The sequence below is a fragment of the Ornithorhynchus anatinus genome, chromosome 11 (genome assembly GCF_004115215.2).
Source record: "Ornithorhynchus anatinus isolate Pmale09 chromosome 11, mOrnAna1.pri.v4, whole genome shotgun sequence".
Taxonomy (NCBI): Eukaryota; Metazoa; Chordata; class Mammalia; order Monotremata; family Ornithorhynchidae; genus Ornithorhynchus; species Ornithorhynchus anatinus.
This window is the reverse complement of record NC_041738.1, coordinates 14846698-14863542: the sequence shown is the minus strand read 5'-3', so window position 1 is coordinate 14863542 and position 16845 is coordinate 14846698. Positions and strand designations below refer to the sequence as shown.

The window sequence follows — 16845 nt, the reverse complement described above, 5'->3', positions numbered from 1 at the left end:
AAAGAGGGCTTAATTAGGGAAGGCCTCTTGGAGGAGACGTGAACTTAATAAGACTTTGAAGGTGGGGAGAGTGTGATCTGGCATACGTGGAGGGGGAGGGCATTTCAGGCCAGAGGGAAGACATGGGCAAGGGATCAGTGGTGAGATAAGATGAGATCCGGGCCTAGTGAGTAAGCTGGAGCTAAAGGAGTGAAGAGTGCGGGTTGGTGCTTTAAAGCTCATGGTAAATAATAATGATGGTATTTGTTAAGCGCTTACTATGTGCCAAGCACTGTTCTACAGAGTTTCTGTTTGAAGCAGAGGTAGATGGGCACTGGTTGGGCACCCACTGGTTCTTGAGAAGTGGGGAGATGCGGACTGAATTTTTTTTAGAGAAACGATTCAGGCAGTAGAGAGAAGTATGGACAGAAGTGGGGAGAGAGAGGAGGCAGGGAGGTCAGCAAGGAGGTTGGTACAAGAGTTAGGGCCGGGTAGGAAAGTGCTTGAATCAGCATGCTAACTTTTCGAATGGAGAGGAAAGGAAGGATTTTAGTGACGTTGTGAACATAGAACCGACAGGATTTGGTGACAGATTGAATATGTGGGTTGTGTGAGCGAGAGATGAGTAGAGGACAATTTTAAGGGCTTGTGAGACAGGGACAATAAAGGTATTGTCTACAGTGATAGGAAAGACTGGGAGAATTATCTTCTTTGGTGACTGCTGCTGCCAGGAGATGGGTTTCCAGTCAGGACAGCCTGGGAGGGGGCAGCTGAGAGGTGAGGTGGGGACCCTGCCGGAACCCCAGTTGATTCCCAGTTCCTCAAGTCACACTACCAATCAACCCTCTTGGCAGTTGTATGCTTATACTCTTCAACAACCCTTGTGAAGAAATGTGTATTAAGTTGTAAATTAAGTTATTCTTTCAGCTATTTCATTCTGACCCTCTGTTACCCATTATAACCTTGTTTTTTCTCCTGTCACACTCTTTGTATATACCTTTTGTCAGTCTCTTTCCTCCATTCGTTTTAGAAACTATGAAGACAGGGCAAGTGTCTTGTTTCCGCTCCCACTACCCTCCTATTCAACCAATCTATCTATCAGTGGTTAATGAGCACTTACTGTGTGAAGAGCTCTGTACTAAGCGCTTGGGAGAGTACAATACAATGGAGTCGGTAGACACATTCTCTGTCCACTAAGAGTTTACAGTCTAATCCAAATAAATTAAAGATATGTACATAAGTGTTGTGAGGCTGAAGGTAAGATGAATAAAGAGTAAAAATCCAAGTGCAAGGATGATGCAGAAGGGAGAGGGAGTAGGGAAAATGAGGGCTTAGTTGGGGAAAGCCTCTTGGAGGAGATGGGATTTTAATATGCCTTTGAAGGAGGGGAAGAGTGATGGTCAGTTATGAAGGGGAAGGGAGTTCTAAGCCAGAGGCTGGATGTGGGCGAGGGGTCGGTGATGCATTCTTTGATCCCCTCAACCTAACCTATTCACTATGCTTTATTCTCTTTCTCTATCCCTATCTGTCTCCTGCTCACACACCTCTCCTATTGTCTGGAACTCCCTCCTCTTTCATATATAGCAGACCACAATTCTCCAATTCTCCCCATCTTCAAAACGGTTCTGAGATCCCATTTCCTCCAGGAGGACTTTCTTGAATCAACTGTAACGGCCTCACCTTACATCTCCCAACAAGTACTTCAGCCCTGCCCCTCCACCCAAGCAGGTAAGTAACAGCTTTGGACACACTTACTATTATATGTGCTCAATCACTCCCTTTATCTGGAGTTTATTCAAGTGTCTGCCCCTTTCTCCAGACTGTAAGCTCCCTAGGAGAGGGATCCTGTTTTCTGCTGTGCATCCTTCCAAGAGCTTAATACAATCCTCTGCCCACAGTAGTACTAAATCAAATCAATTAAAGGTATTTATTTATCTCTTCTGGTATTTGTTAAACACTTACTATGTGCCAAGCACTGTCCTAAGCCCTAGGGTAGATACAAGGTTTCCAGGATGGACACAATCTCGGCCTCATGTGGGGCTCACAGTCTTAATTCTTATTTTACAGATAAGATAACTGAGGCACAGAAAAGTTAAGTGACTTTCCCAAGGTCACACAGCAGACAAATGGCAAAGCTGGGATTAGAATCCAGGTCCTTCTGACTCCCAGGCCCAACTGACTTCCTGGCCCGTGCTCTATCCACTAGGCCATGCCGCTTCTCATTTATTGAGCACTTACTATGAGCAAAGCACTCTACTCAACACTTGAGAAAGTACAATACAACACAGTTGACAGACTCAAACCCTGACCGTAAGGAGTTTACAATCTAGCAGGGGAGACAGATATTAAAATGCATTACAGATATGTACATAAGTACTGTGGGGCTGTGGGAGGGGTGACTATCAAGTGGCTAAACTGTACAGATTTATGTCCCTGGGAGACAAGGAAGGGAGGTAGGAGAAATAAGGGCTTAGTTGGGGAAGGCCTCTTGGAGGTGATGTGATTTTAATAAGACTTTAATTGGGGAGTGTCTTTCCTTCTTCTTTATGGTATTTGTTAAGCATTTACTATGTTCAAGGCACTATATTAAGCCCTGGGGTATATACAAGCTAATCAGGGTGGACACAGTTCGTGGCTTAATCCCCATTTTACAATTGAGGTTACTGAGGCACAAAAACGTTAAGTGGCTTGCCCAAGGTCACACAGCAGACAAGTGGAGGAGCCGGGATTAAAAACCAGGTCTTTCTGATTCCCCGGCCTGTGCTCTACCTACTAGGCTTACTGCTTCACTGTCATATATAAAGGGGGAGGAAGTTCCAGGCCAGAGGGAGGATGTGGGCAAGGGGGAGGCAGTGAAAGAGACAAGACTGAGGTAGAGGTATAACTAAAGTTGTTCTTCTTCCATGCTGTGGTGGAACTGCATCCTTGAAATTGAGTATTTTTGAGGGATAATCTCTTACCTACTGGCACATTTGCGCATTTTTACGAGAAGCAGCATGACTAAGTGGAAAGAGCACAGGCTTGGGAGTTGTGGTCTGCTACTTGCTTGCTGTATGACCTTGGGCAAGTCGTTTAATTTCAATGTGCCTCAATCAATCATATTTATGGAGCGCTTACTGGGTACAGAGCACTGAACGAAGTGCTTCGGAAAGCACCATACAACAGAGTTGATAGACATGTTCCCTGCCCAGAAGGAGCTTACAGTCTAGATGGGGAGACAGACAAAACAGATTTCAGAGATGTATAAAAGTGCTGTAGGGCTGAGGATGGGATGAATAAAGGGTAAAATCTAAGTGCCAAGGCGATACAGAAGAGAGAGGGAGTAGGGGAAATGAAGTTGGGGAAGGTCTCTTGGAGGAGATGGGATTTTAATGAGGCTTTGAAGACGAGAAGATAGGCTTTGAAGAGGCAGGACATGGGCAAGGGTCGGCAGCAAGATAGATGGGATCGAGGGTCCTTGAGTAGTCGGTATTAGAGGAGTGAAGTGAGCCTTGCAGTAGGAAATCAGGGAGATAAGATAGGAGGGGGCAAGGTGATTGAGTGTTGCAAAGCCAAAAGAAAGGAGTTTCTGTTTGATGTGGAGGTGGATGGGCAACCATTGGAAATTCTTTAGGAGGAGGGAAGCATGGACAAAATAGTTTTTGAGAACAATGATCTGGGCAGCAGAGTGAAATATGGACTGGTTTAAGGAGAAATAGGAGGAAAAGTGGTCAAAAAGGAGAGTGATTCAGAAATCAAGGAGGGATACGGTATGTACTTTGGATCAACTTGGTAGCAGTTTCGTTGGAGAGCAAATTGCAGATTTTAGCGATGGTAAAATGTTTAGCCTCAATTTCCTCATTTATAAAATTGGGATGAAATAACTTAGAGGGTGAGCCCCATGTGGGACAGGGACTGTCAAACTTGATTATCTTAAATTTACCCCAGTGCTGAGTATGGTGCTTGGCATATAGTGAGTACTTAACGAAATTAACAGTGAACTAAACCACCACACTTAGTCCAGGAAAATGCAGAAGGAACTTAATATATGTAATACCATTAACTAATTGGATCACTGGTTTAGGACAAAAATCATTTTCCCCTCCCTACCAGAGACTCTGCCGGCAATCTCCTGGGGAGTGCGTCTCTTTTGAGACTTTCTCCCCACTCCATGAATCCCACTGTGCAGATGGGAACTGAGGCGGGAATAGGTTAAGGATGCAGCTAAATTTTCCAGCTCTGGCTCCAGATCCCACCCAGCCAGTGAGTTTGTGGCTGGGGGCCAGATGCGGACAGGAGCAGGGTCATGGTCAGCCTCCCTCTGGTGGGTTTCTGAGCAGACACCCACAGCTGCCCTGCCTCAGCCTCTCCCATAGACTCCGGTTGTTCCAGGAACCCTGCCCAGATTGTGAGGCCCAAGGAGGGGCGGGGTGGTGGTGGGAGTGGATCTTCCTCATGCAACTTGGGATTTTGGGATCCAACTGGAGGGTCTTGGCCTGGGGAAATCTTGCCCCAAGGGCCAGGCATTCTACCCAGAAGGCGGCGCTTTGGGCTGGGAGATCAGTTGGACTATTCCCCTGCCTCCTGGAATGGTCCATTCAAGCAGACAGCATAGGGCCCATGATCCCCCGACCTCCTCAGCCACTGTCCGCTGTGGTGCCATTGTCCCCCCAGCAGCTGTTCGCACTGGACTCCAGCTTTTCTCCTTCTGGATCTCCAATCAGACCTGGGAATGTCGGGAAGAGCTGACAGTCTCTGTGGGACTGGGAAGATGCCAAACCATATCTTTCTCCGCTCAGGCAGCCCGCTGCTCCCTAAATCCAGTCCTCACCCCAGCTGGCTTGATCCAGGGATGCCCCACCAGCTACTTCAAAGCTTGGCAGTGGCAGGAACCAGTCGGCTCAGGCAGTGACTCATGGTGACATGATCTCTGAGGGCTCAGGGCACTGTCCCTGATCACAGAGACAGAGCCCTGGAGGGAGCTTGAGGTCAACTAGTCCATTCCCCTGCCTATGGGGGTCCCTATAGGACCCTGGGGATCAGTCCTTTCCTCACAGGTGGGCAGGGTCCCTCCTTTGGTAGCCCTCAATACTCTCCTTCCTACCCCCACCTCCAAAAGTTGGATGATTCTTTTCCATTTTGGCTGCAGTTTAGAAAGAAATGCACTTTAATGGTGACCAGCTTGCTGCTTTTTTCAAGATAGGGGACTTTACCACCCTCTTTTAGAGTAGGGGTGGTTTGATCTGGAGAGGTCTGGATCTCCGTCCCTTTGCCATGATGTAGTCTTGGTGGTCACTCTGTTGATTGGCTGGGCCTCTGCCCATGTAGGGATCCGGTGCTAGAGCCAGTTGGAAGGCTGAACCTGGCCAGGCCCCGTCTCTGGCCAGGCCCCTGACTCTGTCTGCCTGTCCATCGGGTTGGGTACACTCATTGTGGGGGGCTGGGAAGTCCAAATCTGACTCCGGGGTCCCACTTCACTCTGAGAGGTTGCTTCTAGAGGCAGAGGCCGAGGCTTGGGAGGTGGGCAAACTGAGGCCAGTGACTTCTCTAGTTGGGGAGGATAAGGGGACAGGAAGCCCGATCTAGACTCACGTGGTGCCGGGCAGGATAGCCCTGCAACCTCTCTCTACAATCCATGGTTTCCTCTGGGGAAGACAGGCTCCTTAAGCAGCACTACCTGGCCATGGGACCCTCAGGGGGGAGTGGTGGTCAATTTCCTGCCACCCCCAAGTCCCCACCTTGCCAAGAAGACTCAGCAGGCCCAAGCTAGAAAGGGTGACCCCCACATTTGGGTCCAATGCCCAAAGTCCTGAACCTGGAAGAGAGTGAGGATCTGGGCTTTTCCAAGATAGAGGGGACTCCTGACATCTCTAATCTCTCCGGACACAGGACAGGACCACCCCTTTCTTCTCCAACCCCGTCCTCTTCCTTGGCAATGCCTTGTGAAGGTGTTATGGAGCCAGAATCTGGGAAGAGTTAGGGACCCCAACAACCTCCTTTGGGCAAACTGTCCAGGGTCCGGCCTGGAAAAGGAATCTTGCCAGCTGCCCGGGATCAGCAGTGCTCCCCACCTTTCCCAGCAGGCTTACCATTGAACAACGTGTTATCCATCTCCTCACCCTCCAATTGCTCCCTTCCTTTATGGTCCCTTGCTCTGTCCCAGACAGAAAGACTGGATACTTCCTGTAGGGAAGGATCCCTCTCCCCATCCTCCTGGACCTGACACCTGCCTCCTGACACCTCATTTCAGGCACCACCTGTATTCACTCTGTCTCTACTGGCTCCTCTGGGCTCTGGCTACTCTTTTCCCCCAAAGTCACCCTCCCCTCCTTAGCTCACATCTGGGACCTTGTGGCTTCCCTGCTGGGAAAGAACTCTCAGTCCCAATTCCACTCTGTAGAGATCCCCCAGAGTTGAAGGAGAGGGAGCTGGGGTATGAATGGGATGGTGATGAGATCAGGGATTGTCTCTTTTTCTGAATTTTACATTCCAAGCGCTTGGTAAAGTGCTCTGCACAAAGTAAGCCCTCAATAAATACGATTGAATGAAGGAATGAGATGAGAAGCAGCAACCCTCCTTGACCTCTCAGCTGCCTTTGACACTGTTGACCATCCCCTTCTCCTCCATACCTTATCTCACAATGGCTTCACGGATTGCGTCCTCTCCCGGTTCTCCTCTTATCTCTCTGGCTGGTCATTCTCGGTCTCCTTCGCAGGCTCTTCCTCCCCCTCCCATCGTCTAACTGTTGGGGTTCCTCAAGGGTCAGTTCTTGGCCCTCTTCTGTTCTCCATAATCACTCACTCCCTACGTGAACTCATCTGCTCTCACGGCTTCAGCTATCATCTCTATGCAGATGGCACACAGATCTACATCTCTGCCCCTGTCCTCTCCCCCTCCCTTCAGGCTCGAATCTCCTCCTGCCTCCAAGACGTCTCTACCTGGATGTCTGCCCGCCACTTAAAACTCAACATGACCAAAACTGAGCTCCTCATCTTCCCTCCCAAGCCCTGTCCTCTTCCTGACTTCCCTATCACCGTGGATGGTACAACCATCCTTCCCGTCTCTCGGGCCCGCGACCTCGGTGTCATCTTTGACTCGTCTCTCTCGTTCACCCCACACATCCGATCTGTCACCAAAACCTGCCGGTCTCACCTTTATAGTATCGCCAAGATCCGCCCTTTCCTCTCCACCCAAACGGCTATCTTACTGTTACGGGATCTCGTAATATCCCGGCTAGATTACTGTGTCAGCCTTCTTTCTGATCTCCCTTCCTCCTGTCTCTCCCCGCTCCAGTCTATTCTTCACTCCGCTGCCCGGCTCATCTTCCTGCAGAAACGCTCTGGGCACGTCACTCCCCTTCTTAAAAACCTCCAGTGGTTGCCTATCAACCTCCGCACAAAACAAAAACTTCTCACTCTAAGCTTCAAGGCTCTCCATCACCTTGCCCCCTCCTACCTCTCCTCCCTTCTCTCTTTCCACCGCCCACCCCGCACGCTCCGCTCCTCTGCCGCCCACCTCCTCGCCGTCCCCCGTTCTTGCCTATCCCGCCGTCGACCCCTGGGCCACGTCCTCCCGCGGTCCTGGAACGCCCTCCCTCCTCACCTCCTCCAAACTCATTCTCTTCCCCTCTTCAAAAGCCTACTTAAAGCTCACCTCCCCCAAGAGGCCTTCCCACACTGAGCTCCCCTTTTCCTCTGCTCCCTCTACCCCCCCTTCACCTCTCCTCAGCTAAGCCCTCTTTCCCCCTTTCCCTCTCGCTCCTCCCCCTCTCCCGTCCCATCCCCTCGGCACCTGTACTCGTCCGCCTCAACTATATATATCTTCATTACCCTATTTATTTTGTTAATGAGATGTACATCACCTTGATTCTATTTATTTGCTATTGTTTTAATGAGATGTTCATCCCCTCGATTCTATTTATTGCTATTGTTCTTGTCTGTCCATCTCCCCCGATTAGACTGTAAGCCCGTCAAAGGGCAGGGACCGTCTCTATCTGTTACCCATTTGTACATTCCAAGAGCTTAGCACAGTGCTCTGCACATAGTAAGCGCTCAACAAATACTGTTGAATGAATGAAAAAGCCCAGGCTTTGGAGTCACAGGTCATGGGTTCGAATCCCTGCTCCGCCGCTTGCCAGCTGTGTGACTGTGGGCAAGTCACTTAACTTCTCGGTGCCTCAGTTACCTCATCTGTAAAATGGGGATTAAGACTGTGAGCCCCACGTGGGACAACCTGATCACCTTGTATCCTCCCAGCACTTAGAACAGCGCTTTGCACATAGTAAGTGCTTAACAAGTACCACCATTATTATTATTATTATTATAACCATTGTCCAATCCAGAAACTCAGGGTTTGATCTAAAGGTCAGAGATCAGGGACCTGAAACTTACCCCCTTACAGGGTCCTGCCATTTGAATTGGGGTGTCTAGGTGGAGGGGGGCCTGGGGTAGACAGGTGGGAGACAGCGAGCCTGGATCCAAGCATTTTGGGTGGAACCAGTGGTCATGCCAGGGCTGGGTGGGTCTGAGGTGGGGCGGACTGGAACTCAGGAGAGCATTCCTGCTTTCACCCCACCCTCAACGCGGGCCCTGCCCTCTGCGCCCAGTAGGCCCCACGGGAACCCACTGGAACAGTGAGAAAAACCCACTGACACCTGCAATCTGCCTAGCTCTGGGGCGTGTCAGAGTTTTTCCCATCAGTGATCTCACACTGCTTCTTTCAGCATCTCTGACAGCCAGTGGGGCTAGACAAGTCCCTTCCCTTCAGTGAGGAAACAGAGGACCAGAGAGTTTCAGCCACTTAATGGTAACAATAATATTAATAATAATATTTAAGTGCTTACTATGTGTCAAGTACTGTTCTAATTGGTAGGGTAGATACATGGTTCTCAGGATGGATACAGACCTTGATGCATCTGGGGCTCATGGTCAAGGTATGTGAGGCACAGAGAAGTTAAATGACTTGTCCAAGGACACACAGCAATCCCATGGAAGGACTGGGACTGGAAACCTGGTTCACCTGACTCCCAGTCCCACTTCACATTCTCTAGAAGGGTCCCAGCAGCAGCTGGGAAGGGAAGAGGAGCCACCATAGACCGCGTTCTGTCCCCCCGCTCTAGATCCCACTCAACCGAACCCCTCAGGGTCCTGCCATGAAGGGAACAACACGGTCCCCCACCTGGCCTGAGCTGAATCACTGCCGCCTTGGCATTGTGTTTCTTTGGGGCCTGGCGGCGCCAGGCTTGGAGGGCGTTTCTGCAGAACGGAGCAGACGATGACGAGGCCCAGGAGCTGGGTAATCCTCCTGGGAGGCGACTGGCCCCCGGGGACGGAAGTCAGCAGAGAAGGGAAACGAAGCATAAGGCGGGCCCGCCCCTCCACGGCACTATAAAACGACCCAGGACTGGGCCAGATAGCACTTGCTCTCGGCTCTCTGTCTCTCTCCGAGCCTCACTGCACCCATCCTTCCTTCCGTCCACTCTCTGCTCACCATGACCTCCTGCAGTCGCCAGTTCTCTTCCTCCGGCTCCACGAAGGGGTCTTGTGGCCTTGGGGGCGGCTCCAGCCACGTCTCCTCCATCCTGACCGGCGGGTCCTGCCGGGTGCCCAGCACCTGCGGGGGCTCTGGCTTCAAGGGGATGTCGGTGACCTCATCCCGCTTCTCCTCCGGGGGTGCCTGTGGGGTCGGAGGCGGCTACGGCAGCGGCTTCGGTGGAGGCAGCTTCGGTGGGGGACTGGGTAGCGGCTTCGGTGGGTGCTATGGCGGAAGCTTCGGCGGGGGCTTCGGTGGCGGTTTTGGTGGTGGCTTTGTCATGGGTGACGGGCTCCTGGCCGGTGGGGAGAAGGTGACCATGCAGAACCTGAACGACCGGCTGGCCTCATACCTGGACAAGGTGCGTGCCCTGGAGGAGGCCAACACCGACCTGGAGGTCAAGATCCGTGACTGGTACCTGAAGCAGAGGCCCAGCGAGGATCGGGACTACAGCCCCTACTATCGCACCATCGAGGAGCTGAAAAACAAGGTGTGGGGCCAGTTGGGTAATGCAGGATAGAGCCTCAGACTTGGCTGAGGGGAGCATGGAGCAGAGCTAGGGTATGGCAGTCTGTTCACAGCTCATAATTAGAGATATATGGTTAAGGTTGGTTGGGGGGCCAGTCTTCTCAGTTGCTGGGACCCTCAGCTCTGATCTGAGATCCAAGAAGAGTGGTGTCTTCACTCCAGTGGCTCCAGTGGAACAATGACTTCACCACAGCTAGAAGGTGGTGGGGGCCTGAGCCCTCAACATTGCCACCCAGCCAGGGGCACCTGTGATGTTGGGTTGGGGGAACAGCTATCCCTTTCTAGCCTTGGAAGCTGGGCAGGAGACTGACTGTCCACGGCCAGATACGGGCTGAATCAGAGGGCCCTCCCCTCCCCCACAGCGTGTTAACCTTGCACAGCTGCCAATCCCTGGCAAGAGCTGCCATGGCACCCAGACGCTGCCTGGGGCACCAGGTGGGCCCCTCGCCAGCTCCTTGTGCCCTTTGATGAGGCTCAGATGAGCCTGGCAAGATTTGGGCTACTTCCCAAGGGGAAAGGGGACAGAGTCTCTGTTGTGCCAGGAGTCGGGCCTGGGGACAGACAGGGACTCATGCCACCCTCCTTCCAGCTGGGATGAACATGTCCATTTTCTCTCATGGGCCCAAAGGACTCTGCAGTGAGCAACCCCGCTCCCCTGCCTCAGTCTCTGGGAAGGGGCTAGAAGGGGATCTGGAATCCTCATCATTCAATCAATCCAGTGTATTGAGTGCTTACTGTGCCTCTGACCTCTGCTCCACAGATTCTGACCGCCACCCTGGAGAATGCCCAGCCCCTGCTTCAGATCGACAACGCCCGGTTGGCAGCTGACGACTTCAGGAACAAGTGAGTGACCCCATCCTCCCCAGGTCCCTTCCAGGGACTGCCTGATGGGGGCGCTGTTCGCCAGGGATCCTCTGACCCGTTAGGAGGAGGGATCTGGGCCCGGCGGCAGCCAGTGACCAGAACCCTCCCTTCAGAGGCCTTCACACCTGTCCCCTTTGCTTGTTGGGTCAACTGTTCAGGTACGAACATGAGCTGGTCCTCCGTCAGAATGTGGAGGCCGACATCAATGGGCTGCGCCGTGTCCTGGACGATCTGACCCTGACCCGGGCCGAACTGGAGATGCAGATTGAAGGGCTGAAGGAGGAGCTGTCTTACCTCAAGAAGAACCACGAGGAGGTGAGGCTGGACTGAGTTGGTAGCAGTAGGTATACTGGGTCCAGTTGGGAGGAGGAGGAGACGTTGAAGACTTGGATATGACAGAAACTGAGATGTGGGCTATCTGTGTGTTGAATAGTAGATTCTGAGACAGGGTAGGAGGAGGGAGGGAGATATGCCAGAAGACATACCTCCCTAAACCAGGATGGACTCTGGCCATAGTGACCTGGTCTGGGACCCAACATTCTATCTTGACTGAAGGAGGGGAAAAGGAAGGGGATTTTATGGGGGAAAGGCAGGCTAGAAACGTAATTGGGTGGGGGCGGGGGCGCTCCTCCCAGATCCTCACAGCCTCTCAGTTCTTCAAGCCACTGGAAAACTCTCAAATCTGCTGGCCAGCTCTGGTAGGGGGGTGAGGCTGGAGTCCAGTCCGGACCGCTGTGAGGGCGACGATGGCATTTCCACAGCTGGAATGGAGTGGGGGCACCAACCCCCTCTGAGCAACTCCGCCTAAACGTATCATCTCTGCCCATTTCCAGGAGATGAGGGCCCTGAGGGGACAGGTGGGCGGAGACGTCAGCGTGGAGATGGACGCTGCTCCGGGCGTGGACCTGAGCCGCATCCTATCCGAGATGAGAGACCAGTACGAGAATTTGGCAGAGAAGAACCGCCGTGACGCCGAGGCCTGGTTCCTCAGCAAGGTGGGTGCCCACAGAGGCTGGTGACCATGGGGGAGGTGGCAAGAGCCCCCAGATTCTTGCACCCACTCCCTGTGTCTCCCCCATTCTAGACTGAGGAGCTGAACCAGCAGGTGACATCCAACAGTCAACAGGTCCAGAGCAGCAAGAGTGAAGTCTCAGAGCTGCGACGCCTGTTCCAGTCCCTGGAGATCGAACTCCAGTCCCAGCTCAGCATGGTGGGTGGCCGCCCAGCCCCCCGGGGGCCCGGATGGAGGGAACAGACCCTGGGCCGAGGAGAGAGGTGCGTGACCGTCCCCGCTCACCCGTCTTCTCCACTCCTAGAAAGCCTCTCTGGAAGGAAACCTGGAAGAGACCAAAGGGCGCTACTGCATGCAGCTCTCGCAGATCCAGTGCCTGATCGGTAACGTGGAGGAGCAGCTGGCCCAGCTGCGCTGTGAGATGGAACAGCAGAACCAGGAGTACAAGATCCTGCTGGATGTCAAGACCCGGCTAGAGCAGGAGATTGCCACCTACCGCCGCCTGTTGGAGGGCGAGGATGCCCAGTGAGTTGTGGGATGGGTTTTCTGGTCTCCATCGTCCACAGGGTGGGTTGAGAAGGCCTCTGCCCCAGGAGTTCTTCCGTGCTGGCCCTGTCTCTAATGACTCCTCTTTCCTCTCCTCCCCTCCTTCAGTATCTCTGGCCAGCAAATATCCAACTCCCAGTACTTGTCCGGCTCCCAGTCCACCCGAGACGGTAAGAATGCACACCTGTAAACATCGCAGGAAGTTCAACTTCCTGGTCTGCACAGGGTTCTCCCCGTTAGCTCCTCTCCAGGGTGGGTGTTGCTCCTTTGGTGATAGTGACAATCATCAGACTGTACCAAACTCATCACAAATATCAAGCATAAAATTACTGCAGCGTTTGAACCCTGACTGCCTTCCCTTCTGGAACTGCTCCCGGCTCGTTCCCCCCAACCCAACCCCAAATACACCCACACGTGCCCTCCTCTCTGCTGAGCCCTGAGACCATCCCCTTAATGGATCAATCCTCAGGGAGAAATTGTCCTGGGGATCCCGAGGGTTCCAGTGCCCCTGCCCCTCAATGACCTCCATCTCCCTTCCACTCCCAACTCACTTCTTTTCTCTCCCCAACCCCACCGCGGTCCCCCAGGCTCTTCCAGCAGCCGCCAGGTCCGCACTGTCGTCAAGGATGTCCGCGATGGGCAGGTGGTGTCCAGCCATGAGCAGGTTCTCCGCCCCAAGCATTGAGTCACCTGGCATCTTGGGTGGCCCTCGCCGAGCCCTTCCGCCCCTGCCCCCATCAGCAGTCGCCCCACACCAGTCCTTGGGCCGAAGTGGGAGCCCTTGCTGGTAACAGGAGCTCAAGAACTGTCTGGGCCGGTTCCCCAACCCCGCTCTGCTCCCGTAGTGCCTTTTCCCATGTCTCCCCTTCTCCTGCCCTGCCACCTGTAGCCACCTAATAAAGCTTTTTCTGGTTCATGCAAACTTCTGTCTAGTTCAATCCCTCTACCTGGAAGGGAGGGAACTGGGGGGGGAGCAGGGGTAGGAGGACATTTCCTTTTTTCTGATCTCTGCTTGACCTAATGACTGCTGGTGGTCAGAAAGATGATCCAAGTCCCACCTTGTCCTGTCCCTTGGGCCCCTGAGGAAGGATAAGGAGGCAGGTATCCCACAGGGATGATTCCCTCCATTCCAAAGATCGAAGTTCTCCTGGGCAGAACACCCGGCCAGAGGTCCACAAGACCTTAGCTCCGACTCCTGCTTCCAGATCAAGAGTTGGAGAAGCAGTTCGGCCTTGTGGAAAGAGCACAGGCCCGGGGGTCAGAAGGAGCTGAGTTCTAATTCGGCTCTGCCACTTGCCGGACCTTGTGACCTTGGGCAAGTCTCAACATCTCTGTGCCTCATTTGCCTCATCTATAAAATGGGGATTAAGACTGTGAGCCCAACATAGGACCTGGACTCTGTCCAACTTGATTAGCTTGGCACACAGTAAGCATTTAATACATACCACAAAAAATAAAAAACCCAAGTGCTGTGTGGTCACCTAACCTCTGACCTTCACTTGGATGAGACCAATGGAGTCCCCCATCAGAAATGAGTGACAGACCTTGCCTCTGAAATTTCAGAGGAACTGAGTCTAGGGTAGTTGTTTGTCCAGCACCATTTATACCTTAGGGGAAAGAGCACGGGCTTGGAAGTCAGAGGACGTGGGTTCTAATCCCGACTCTGCCATTTGTCTGCTTTGTGACCTTGGGCAAGCCACTTAACTTCTCTGTGCCTCAGTTACCTCATCTGTAAAATGGAGATTGAGACTGTGAGCCCCACGTGGGAAAACCTGATTACCTTGTTCCTACCCCAGCGCCTAGAACAGTGCTTGGTACATAGTAAGCATTTAACAAATACCATCATTATTATTAATATTACACTTTTCCACCTGGAGTTCAGAGTGCAGTGAGCAAGTCGATGGGTAGCGGCAGAGCACACTGCAAACTGCATGCAAAGGTTTTACGTGCAGGACCCGTTTAAGGCAGAAGTGACCGCAGCATAGTGCTGTTTGCTGTGCCTTTAGCTGTGACCAGTTGGCTGCTGCCTCAGTAACTGCTATGGTCTTCTCCACCCACCTTAGCTAGCTATTTGTCAGGATTCCTGCTTCAACTGTCCACCTTGCCGAATGCCCTAGCTGGTTCTTCACTCAGAAACTTTCCCCTCAGTGGCACGGCCCCAGCAGGGAGAAGCAGCCCCAAAGGAGTGGAAAGAGCACAGACCAGAGAGTCAGAGGACCTGGGTTCTTATCCTGGCTCCTCCATTCATCTGCTGTGTGATCTTGGACAAGTCATTTAACTTCTCTGTGCCTCCATTCCTTGCCTTATCTGAAAAATAGTGCTTAAGACGAGCCCCAAAGTGGGACATAAAATGTATCCAAAGTGATTAGCTTTTATTTACCCCAGGGCTAAATAAAGTGCCTGGCATATAATAAGCATTTAACTAATGAGAAGCAGCGTGGCTCAGTGGAAAGAGCCTGGGCTTCGGAGTCAGAGGTCATGGGTTCGAATCCTGGATCTGCCACTTGTCAGCTGGGTGACTGTGGGCAAGTCACTTCACTTCTCTGGGCCTCAGTTACCTCATCTGTAAAATGGGGATTAACTGTGAGCGTCACATGGGACAACCTGATTACTCTGTATCTACCCCAGCGCTTAGAACAGTGATCTGCACATAGTAAGCGCTTAACAAATACCAACATTATTATTATTATTATTAACAAATACCTTTAAAAAAACCAAACAACCCAAATACACTGGAGCTAGAACCAGAGTTTTCTGCTTCCCAGAGCTCTGCTCTTTCCAATGGATACACAGCAAGACAGAGGGACTCACTTTACTCACCTGTACAATGGCAAGGCAGATACTGACTCCCTTCCAGGACCAGGGTGGGGGAAGAATTAATTGGATTCTCTGAAGAAAGGGAGGCATGGGGCTAGCAAGGGAGGGGGAAGTCAGGTGGCCAGGCTCTGAAAGGGGCAATAGGTGTGACCAAACTGGATGAGCCAGCCTTTTCGCCTCAGCCCCTGTTGCCTCCCTCCTACTTAAAATCATAATTATGGCACTTTCTAAGCACTTAATATGTGCCAAGCACTGTTCTAAGCACTGGGGTAGATACAAGCTAATCAATCGAGAAAGCAGCGTGGCTCAGTGGAAAGAGCCTGGGCTTTGGAGTCAGAGGTCATGAGTTCGACTTCCGGCTCTGCCACTTGTCAGCTGTGCGACTGTGGGTAAGTCACTTAACTTCTCTGTGCCTCAGTTCCCTCATCTGTAAAATGGGGATTAAAACTGTGTGAGCCCCACGTGGGACAACTGATTACCCTGTATTTCCCCCAGCGCTTAGAACAGTGCTCAGCACTTAGTAAGTGCTTAACAAATACCAAAAAAAAAAAAAGTTGGACACGGTCCTCCTCCCACACGGGGCTCACAGTCTAAGTCTAAATCACTCGGCGGCATGACTTGTTTGGTCGGAGAGTGGGGCTAACCGGGGCGTGGAGATTGGTGGCAAGAAAATATGGGGTGGGTGGGGGTAAAACAAGGCTCTGAGACCACAGACACTGTCCCTCCCTGTAGACTATACACTCCCTGTGGGCAGGGAACATCTCTACCAACTTTGCTGAATTGTGCTCTCCCAAGTACAGTGCTCTGTACATAGTAAACACTCAATAAATATCACTGATTGATTGACCACCTGGGGAAGGAGGAGGGGGAGCTTAAAGTTACTTCTGAGATAGTACTAGTCGCAGTTGTATTTACTGAGTAGCTGCTGGGTGCAGTGCCCTATATTCAACTCTTGGGAAAGTATAGAAGCACAAGACACATTCCCTGCCCACAAAGGGCTTACACTCTCACAGAGGAGACAGACAGTGAAATGTTTCTGACCAGTGGAATTAGTATAAATAAATTGGATATCCAAGTGATGAGCATGGCTAAAAATAAGTCCATAAGAACAAGAGGTGGCTGTTGAGCTGATATGGCATAAGAATTAATCAGGGAAGACTTTTTGAAAGAGTATGGCCCAGTGAAAACAGCATGGGCCTGGGAGTCAGGAGACCTGGGTTCTAATCCCAGCTCCACCACTTGTCTGTGATTCCACTGTTCTGGGCTTCAGTTTCCTCTCTTGTAAAATAGGGATTAAAATACCTGTTCTTCCTCCCTCTTAGACTGTGAACCCCTTATGGGAAAGGGACTGGTTCTGATCTGATGACCCTGAATCTACTCCAGATCTTGGTACATAGTAGGTGTTGTACTTTCCCAAGTGCTTAGTACAGTGCTTGGCACAAACTAAACACTCTATAAATATGATTGAATGAATACTTAAATACCACAGTGATTGATAGTGGGATTTTAGGAGAGCCTCGATGGTGAGCGAGAGGTGAGATCTGGCAGATTTGTGAGGGGAGGGAGCTCCAAGAGGGGTTGGGTGGGGA

At 51.8% G+C, this 16845-nt stretch overlaps 1 protein-coding gene across 1 annotated transcript; it reads left to right on the top strand.

The window, feature by feature from the left end:
• Positions 1–9437: 9437 nt before the first annotated feature.
• LOC114815097 (keratin, type I cytoskeletal 14-like) lies at positions 9438–13355 on the top strand. Its single transcript, XM_029075492.2, has 8 exons — positions 9438–9979; positions 10778–10860; positions 11040–11196; positions 11715–11876; positions 11966–12091; positions 12198–12418; positions 12548–12609; positions 13027–13355. The coding sequence occupies exons 1-8, from the start codon at positions 9449–9451 to the stop codon at positions 13122–13124; spliced, it is 1440 nt and encodes a 479-aa protein (XP_028931325.1). The 5' UTR covers positions 9438–9448; the 3' UTR covers positions 13125–13355.
• Positions 13356–16845: the final 3490 nt, after the last annotated feature.